This window comes from Bombyx mori, chromosome 3 (genome assembly GCF_030269925.1).
Source record: "Bombyx mori chromosome 3, ASM3026992v2".
NCBI lineage: Eukaryota > Metazoa > Arthropoda > Insecta > Lepidoptera > Bombycidae > Bombyx > Bombyx mori.
This window is the reverse complement of record NC_085109.1, coordinates 15,244,894-15,254,231: the sequence shown is the minus strand read 5'-3', so window position 1 is coordinate 15,254,231 and position 9,338 is coordinate 15,244,894. Positions and strand designations below refer to the sequence as shown.

The 9,338-nt window shown below is 47.5% G+C and overlaps 1 protein-coding gene across 1 annotated transcript; it reads right to left on the bottom strand.

Moving 5' to 3' along the window:
* Nucleotides 1-6,535: 6,535 nt before the first annotated feature.
* Nucleotides 6,536-8,909, bottom strand: Alps (soluble alkaline phosphatase). Its single transcript, NM_001043391.2, is given in 5 exon segments — nt 6,536-6,744; nt 6,973-7,621; nt 7,845-8,207; nt 8,339-8,643; nt 8,849-8,909. Coding segments are annotated over 5 exon segments (1,587 nt in total).
* Nucleotides 8,910-9,338: the final 429 nt, after the last annotated feature.

Genomic DNA, 9,338 nt, shown 5'->3' with positions numbered 1-9,338 from the left:
GAAAAGCCTCGCGAATATTCAACAAACTGTGCTTGTACTCCCGACCAACCTGGGGTGCTCATCCCGAGAACGTGCGCACCATCTATCTCCGAGTCATCGAGCCAATCGTCACCTACGCTGCCGGGGTGTGGGGACACATAGTAAACAAGCGCTACATCAAAAAATCTTTGATGAGCATGCAGCGTGGTTTTGCCCTAAAAGCCATCAGAGGATTCCGCACTATTTCAACCTCCGCTGCTCTGGCTCTCGCACAATTCACCCCTCTAGACCTAAAAATCCGAGAAGTACACCAAATCGAAAAGTCAGGCTCACTGGGAAAACTGAATTCCTCCCCAATGACATTTCTTATGAGAAACCTGTCCCCGTCAAGGACCTCCTACATCCCGCTAGAAGGCCGACAATCAAACCCATACCCACCTCTGAACACCGAATTAACTCCGAAATGACGGACAGTACTCTGGTCACTCGCGTATTCACTGACGGAAGTAAGCAGGACGATGGATCAGTTGGAGCCGCATTCGTGCTTTACAGACCCGGCGACACTGAAACATCCGTAACAAAAAAGTACAAATTACACAGTAGCTGCACAGTCTTCCAGGCAGAGCTGTACGCCATCTGGAAAGCCTGTCAGTGGATTGTAAGCGAAAATCATCCCCACACATACATCTTCACCGATTCTCTCTCATCAATATACGCGATAAATAACAGAAGCAACACACACCCCATCATAGTGAACATACACAAACTCATACACGCTAACCACACTACACACAAAATTTTCATAGACTGGGTAAAGGGACACTCGGGTGTCATAGGAAACGAGGAAGCCGATGCGGCTGCCAACAGCGGCGCACGCATGCACAAGGCCCCCGACTACTCGCAGTTCTCAATATCCTACGTGAAACACAAGATTCACACAGAACACCACGCCATCTGGCAAGCCAGATACGAAAGCTCCCCGCAGGGCTCACACACAAAAACACTACTACCAAAACTGAACGACATCAAAGAACTCAACAAATGCACACAAACAAACTTTCAGCTTACACAAATACTCACAGGCCATGGATATCACAAGACATACTTACATCGCTTCAAAATAGCACCAGATGACACCTGCCCCTGCGACGGCACTTCCAGCCAAACTGTAGAACACCTCCTTAAAAACTGCCAAGTGTTCGCTGCGAAAAGGCACAGCCACGAAGAAACGTGCCACGAAGTACAGGTGTCACCATATAATTTACCTGAAATGTTAAAAAAGAAAGCTGCAATCAACTCTTTCACTTCGTTTTGCCAAACAATAATCAACAACATCAAGAAAATAAATGAAAACAATTAGAATAAATACACTACCAAATACTTATTAATAAACACAAAAATAGACTGATAAGAAACAAATAAAAATACAAGGGTATAATGATACAATATATTCGTATGTATAGGAAATGTATAAAAAGTATGATATATAAATGTAAAGTAAGTATATATAACTAAATACAGATATATGTATAAGCATAAAGAATATAACACGGGGATATGTAATATGGACAGAAACGTATCAAATAGCGATCTGCCAGAAAACATACTCCCCAAAAGGAGAAACAAAGTAACTATTATTACATATAACACATATAAATCCCTAACGAGAATCAAACAACCAAGATTATAAAACATAAGATACAGAAAAAAAAAAAAAAAAAAAAAACCTAACCTAACCTAACCTAACCTAACCTAACCTAACCTAACCTAACCTAACCTAACCTAACCTAACCTAACCTAACCTAACCTAACCTAACCTAACCTAACCCAACCCAACCCAACCCAACCCAACCCAACCCAACCCAAACCTAACCTAACCCAAACCTAACCTAACCCAAACCTAACCCAAACCTAACCCATTTTTTTGGCAACTTTACTGGTGGTAGGACCTCATGTGAGACCGCGCAGGTAGGTACCACCACTCTGCCTATTTCTGCCGTGAAGCTGTAATAGGCAAGCCGTTGTAACTATAATTGGGACCTTTGAACTTTTATTCAAGGTGGGTGGTGCATTTACGTTGTAGATGTTTATGGGCTCCAGTAACCATCTGAAATCGAACGACAGGCCAATGCCGCTCTCGAACATATGTGGACGTGGAGTATCAGCTGATGGGAAGTACGCAAAGGCTAAAGAACGATACATTACGTTTGAGCATGGGAGGGAGGAGGTGGAGCACATTGAAATGTCTAAGCAGGTAAAAATATTGATCAACCAACCTCAGTTCCCCCCGCCCCTTAACTGTGGAAACCAGAGACATGCTGAGGCGATGTCGACTCCAGAACAAAAGTGTTTCTTTGTTCTGGAATAGCCCACGCAGGATTGGAGGGAAACGAGAGAGCTGATCGTCTCCGGAAAGAAGCAGCCTTGAAGTCTAAGAAAAAAACCGGACTACGACCTACGTCCAAATTTTTTTTTTTCCGTCAAGCCTAGTATCAGTATGGCGACGCTCGTCGAATGGGACAGGAGGTACAAGTCTGGTGAGACACCCTCTATCACAAAAATGTTTGTTCCCAATGCAGTTGTGGCGTACAGAATCGTCAAGAAAATAGAGACCTGACGCTTGTGGTCAGGTGTGGTGACGCAGATCTTGACGGGGCACGGTGGGTTCTCCGCATACTTGAACCGCTTCAAGTGTAAGGATAATCCATCGTGTTTATGTGAGCCTGGGGTAGATGAAACGGTTCCGCATCTTTATTTATTATTTATTTATTTATTATATTATTTAGCTATCGTTCTTGGAATGAATTGCTCTTGCAAGAGACCGGTTTGAGATCGAACTAAAAATTTACCGAGCTGCTAAAAAAGAAAGGACAATATTTATAAAATATAGTATTAAAATAGCAAATAGGATCATAAATAAAAATAAGTAAAAGCAAATTATGATAACAATATATAGTGAGTATAATACTTGTTCGCCGTGTCCTCGTCGCAAAAATAGGAACCGACTTGTCGTTTCCGAGTGCTGTGGCATCGATGATCGGCGACGACGAGTCGTGGAAGGCGATGCTCGACTTCTGCGAGTGCACCATCTCGCAGAAGGAGGCGGCGGGGCGCGTGAGAGACGCACAATCCCGCCGCCGTCGAGCGGGGGCCAGGGAGGCGGATCTCGCCCAAGCCCTGGCCCTCTAAGTGTTTCGGGTCCCCCTCACATGTCGTGTCGGTCTGGGGACCGGCGAGGGGGGCCTAAGAAGACGTCGTGCAAGCTGCTCTGCACGCATTTTACGCAAAAGCATCCGGGTGATGGAAGGCCGGCTATCCTCGACCCACGCTAGTTCTGGCCCGTAGGGTAACCCACTCTAACCGGCGCCATCTAAGCGGGCTTCGGACAGTCTGCCGACCGAGAGGGCTGGTGGTCGTGACGCCGACGACCGCCAGTCCGGCGTCCCGAGGGGGAGGGTGATGGGAGAGATGTGCTCCGCACTAAACGCTTCACTTTCCCCCCTTTGCTTTGTCATGAGTTCTGTCTCATGCGAGGTTTGGACGTTGGTTGTTGAGCGACAGGAGGTTTTAGTCAGTTCGACTCTGACATACCCCGCCCAGTATCCTCAGAAAAGGGCGGAAGTCCGGCGATTTCCTCCTAACCAAAAAAAAAAAAAGAGTATAATACTTGTTAGCATAAGAAATAACTTTAAGAAAAGATCATTATGATTAGGTAAAAACTTGAAGCGATGTAAATAAAACTTTAGAATTAAAAATAAATTAGGATTAAAATTATAAAGGATAACATTATAATTTGCGTAATTACTGGTGGTAGGACCTCATGTCAGTCCGGACGGGTAGGTACCACCACCCCACCTATTTACAGCCGTGAAGCAGTAATGCGTTTCGGCTTGAAGGGTGGGGCAGCCGTTGTAACTATAATGAGACCTTAGAACTTATATCTCAAGATGTGTGGCGCATTTGCGTTTAAATCACTATGGGCACCAGTAACCACTTAACACCAGGTGTGAACTCGTCGACCCATCAAAACAATAAAAATAAAAAATAAAATTTATAAGTAAGACTATGAAAAATTCCGGTTTATCGCTTTTATCATAAGCAAAATTAAATAATATTTTTAAAAATTTATAATGCAATGTTAAAAGCCATGTCAACGGCATGGGAAATGATTGTGAAGGCAAAATTAGAGGTTTTAGCTGATTAAAGTCCAACACTACACAAGCCCTACATTCTCGGGTGTCCATGAAGATTTTTCCTTCTATTTTACCTGTATAATAAAAAAAATTAAAAAAAAGTATGCCTAACTTAAGCAAGCCTTAGCCAAGTAACCTTTTTTTTTTTTTTTTTTTTTTTTTTTTTTTTTTTTTTTTTTTTCGGGCCGGGGGCCGAACCTCCTACGAGGTCCCCGCGCCTAGGGGGCGCGCGGGGTATGTGAGACTCAACGATCTGCAGGTGTTGAGAGCAGATCGCGGGCCCAAGGATTTTAGGGCCCACCCACTAAACGACTCCCCTGCACTCTTACACCCGACGTCCGATCTCCGTCCGGGGTCAGAACCCGTTCAGAGTAGGGGGGTTCCCGCGGTCAACACTACAACCAGACACGCGGCGCCACCCCGAGGACGCCCGACCGACGGGTCGTCGAGGCGATAGTCGACGACCAACGACGTCGGTCTCCGCGGTACGGCGGCCCTACCAGGCCGCCCGGGCGGTGCCGCTGGTGTTCCGGGATACCCCGCTGGGCCAGAACCAGCCTGCCGGGTCGGAACGCGATACACCGCCGACCGGGTTGCTCTTCAACAGTATGTTCGGCGACGACAGCGACGACGAAAATGCGGACCGCATCGCAGTCCGCAGCCGCCGACGCGCCGTCCCGTCCTCCTGGTGCCAGCGCGCTAGAGTGACGGTAGCGTGCGGCGCAGCCTCAACCCCCTTAGGTCGCCCCGTGACCATCACCGGGAGGAGACTGCCTCCTCATAGGGGCTGGAGCTGGACAAACGCCCTCCTCCGAACCCCGGCTCGACGGCGGCGGCACGGCGCCGAGAGGGAAGAAGAGCTCTCCCTCTCCCGTTCCGCCGCCTCCTTCTGCGGATATGTTATAGCCAAGTAACCTAAGCCAAGATAAAACTGAGGCAAAAGCTAATAAAACTTATTCTAAGTCTGATCATCTCGGACTGGGTGAGCCTCCAGGCTGAAGGAAGTTGAGGCGGACTTATAACCTGCAATGCGCCGTCCTCGACGCGATCGTAGGAGACTACATGTTGCAACCATGCGTCGTATCTACGATGTTCGGTAGCTTACCGCCCTGGAAGGAGAACCTCGACTTCTGCGAGTCCATCATCACGCAGAAGGAGGCGGCAGAACGAGAGACGGAGATTTGTGGATCATTGTGTTCTCGATTCTAACTCGAATGCGTTATCACAGTTCATAAGAAATGAGTTAAGAGTTAACCGTACCATCGTACGGTTTGGTGGATTGAAACAATATTAATAATTCTAATTCAGCCATGACTAGTGACGGTGGTCTTCCTCGTGATGCGTGGAGAACTCAAAGGCGTTTTAAATGTATCACTTGTACCCTGTTCTAGTTCTGGGATATCGATAGTGAGGTTGTTGTGTTCAAATTTTGACACTTTTGGCAGAATTAAGCTCCCGAAACGAAAATGAAAATAGCGACTTGTTAAGTACCCACAGCGAACATGTTTTAAATTAAAATTAATTATTTAAACCTTTTTATTTGATTCTTAAATAACCTTTTTTTTGGAAGTAAAATGGGCTTATTATTATTTATTATTATTTGATTCATAACATATAATGGTTAACTTGAAATACCTTAAGGGACTCAGAAGTTTCTTGTAAAATTTTAGTATCGATGTGAGATTTCATTCTATCTCTAAAATAGAAACCTAGCATTTAAATGAAATCAGGTAGGGTTTTCGATTGTCTGTTGACAATGCCTTATGTCGTAGGATAATAAAAGTTCAAGTGAGCGCAGATAGTTTATTGAATTTAGTAATCCTTTCAATCATACATGTGGCCAAAAAATAATAATAATAATATTAATCTCTTAGTAATAAGACTACCGATACCTACAGTTCTCGTCATTCACAGTATGTTTAGCCATATTGTTGTATTTTTTAAAATAGAGCTTGATGATTCTGCTCAGACTCTGCCAACTACTTTCATTACTAGCGTATTGAAACTTTAAAATGAAGCTGTGTACTGTGTATGTCTCATGCATTAAGGGTATTTATTATCTATAATATAATGTTGACAACGATCCAGGTTTCAAATCGAAATTCAAAGGATACGAAAGTCTACTAGTCCGGGTCGCCCCTCTGCCAACCGCCGCGCCGTCGACGCCCTAGATATGGTCTCACGGATCCACTGGGCTGCTTTTGGAAGCTACTAGTGGCATCATCCACAGCATATCAACGGCACCCTTACTTAGTTTTCATTTGTATTATTTTGCACAATACTGTGTCTAAATAACAAAAACAATGGTATTATTTTCTTTATCTTTTACTAAGAGTGACAGATTTTAAAGAATATCAAACAGGTTAAGTAGTTGAATGTGGTGAATGTTGGCAAGCGTGCTTGCCGGGACCGATGCATGCTGCGTACGCCATGCGATGCGGGATGTGACTCTGCTCGTAGAGGCCAGAGAAGAGGGCGTGGTGAGGCCCCCAGGCGAATACCGCCACGTCGTCTCCGCCGTGAGTCTCCGAGTCCAGCGGCACTGCGGCCGGGTACACGTACTCTGACCCTCCTGCAAGACAGAACACCTTCGATACAAGCACTCAGTTGACACGGCGAGGCTGCCGCTATACAATGCAGGTTATGTTACCCACGGCATCAGAATTTTACAAATAATAGCCTCTTTCACATTATCGGTAACAAAACAGTACGTTACCTTGTTGTTACTGGGCGTGATATAGAGCTTCGTGTCCCTGGTGAATTACGGGGGATTAACGCGATAGATACGAAGTTCGCTTACGGTAATCTTGTCGTGTCGGGTCGACGCGCTGCCCGCCCCTCGGCTCGCGGTACCCGGGACCGTTGCCATACGAGAGCGTCATGTAGGGGATGCCGTCGTCGCCCAGCGCGTCCGAGGGGCCGAGGATGTCCCCGCCGCGCTGTGTGTACCCGCTGATGGACATGACGTGAGCGTGGTCCGCCGTCACTACGATTAATGAATCCTGCTCCGAGAGCAGCTCCCGTGCTTTCTCCACCGCCGCGCTTAGTTCGATGGTCTCGTCGAGAGCGAGGTGGGCCAAGTTCTCGTGGTGCGCGTGGTCGATCCTGCCTCCCTCGACAAACAAGAAGAATCCTTCCTTGTTGCGACTCAACGATTTGATCGCCACTTCCGTGAGCTCGGCCAGGGTCGGCTCCATGGTATGGTTTGCCTCCATATGATATTGTAAGTGACTCGGTTCGAATAGTCCCAGCAGGTACTCTGGCAACTCTTCGGAGACCTCCATCAGCTGTTGTCTGTTCCACACGTATTCGTGCGTGACGCCGCGACTGTCCTTCTCAGTGAGCCACTCTGAGATCAGATTTCGCCCATCGTATCTTCTTCCTCTACTGCCCTCTTCGTCCGTCATAGTGTTGGGTAGGAACTCTCTTCTTCCGCCTCCCAAAATAACCTTAAACATGTACATGCAACTTTTAACAAAGGTCATCTCATTTGCACAATATAACTTACGTTAGGAAATATCAGTGTATTGGAGGGTTTCATTTGTAGTGCGTAAGTGGTTGATTAAGGGGAATATTTTTCTATCGAGTTGGTGATAACAATTATCGAAGAGTAGTAGTAGCCAGCGTCGAAGCAGGCATTGTTCGATCAGATTGCCGCCCTCGGTGCCTCACCTTGAAGTCTTTCCCGGGACGCGCGTGGACGAGTTGCTGCGCGATGTCCAGCTGAGCGTGGCCGCTGCAGCCGGCGGTAACGTCACCGTCGCTCTCCCAGTTCCGGTCGGCGGTGTGGGCGTACGCTCCGGCCGGCGAGGCGTGCGTGACGCGGGTGGTGGTCACGATCCCGGCGTCCCTGTCGGCGTCGAGAGCCCAGGAGGCGATGGAGGCGAGCTGGTGTGCAGCGTCGGTGGCCGCAGTACAGTGGTGTCGCGCCACGTGTCCCGACACACCGATGGTGCCCAGGTTAGCCTTTGCACCGCACAGGTAGGCGGAGGCCGAGCAAGCCGAGTCCGCTACCTGGGCGTCTAGGCAGTAGGTCTGTCAACATTTCCCTCGCAATTTAAATATAAATAAAGTGAAGGTTAGTCCTGCTGTTACAGTAACTTGAAAAATAAATTTCAAGGAGAATGAATGAAATTTAAGCAGAACATTAATCTGTATCGTCATACCTTAGAAAGTCCGACAGTTGGAAAATGTTCGAAAGACAATCGGGACTCCTCTCCAGTCTGTCCCCGGCGCTGGCCGAGCAGCGTGCGGGCGGCCGTGAGTGTGGCCACGGACATGCCGTCTCCGAGGAACATGACGACGTTCCGCGCGTACCCGCTGCTGCCGTCGTACCAGGCGCGCTCCCCCAGCTCACTCTGGGCGTCGCGCGACCAGTACTCCGACTCCAGCTCGGGGGCCGGCGTTGAGGGCGTCTGCAGGGAGCGCCTCGACCCCACGTCATCCCGGTGGTAACCGTCCTTATCTAATCCTGGACCGTCCATTCATACAACATCGAAATGATTATCATTCTTCCAGTATATTTAACTAGACCACTACCTCACCAGTGAATATTTTAAACTATAGCCAAATTTTTTTTTTTTTCTTTCAGAAATCTATTAGGAGTGAATTTAAATGTAACCTGTTTGAGTACTTAATCGATAAAAGACTTAGAACTATTTATTGTTTATATTCACCATATCGACGGCCGCAGGAGCCGGCGGCGAGCAGCGAGAGGAGTGTCAACAAACGCACCATGTCGGCTGAGTCCAACACTCAGCACAGACACAACGGTACTAGCAGCCACCAGGAAGATGTTGTTCTAATCTGCAATCAATGTCATCTGTCGCGCTATCGGCGTCTGATAACAGGCGCATACATCCAAGATCAAGATATCCGTTTGATACCAAGCTCAAATCAATTCATATTGGGGGTCGATTGCTTCCCGCTTCCGTAGGTTTAACCCACGATTCCCTACAAGTGACCCCTGGGTGGTGCTAAACGGGAGCCGAATACATAATCGGTGGTAGGACCTAGTCCGACTGGCTGGCGACCACCCTCCAACTAGAGTCCGCCGCCAAATAGCCTAGCTGTGTTCCGGCGTGTGGGTTGGAGAGCCAGTTTTATTCCTTCCCTTTCCTCTTCCTTGTTCGGGGTGAATCTTGATGATACTTGGAACATGCGGAG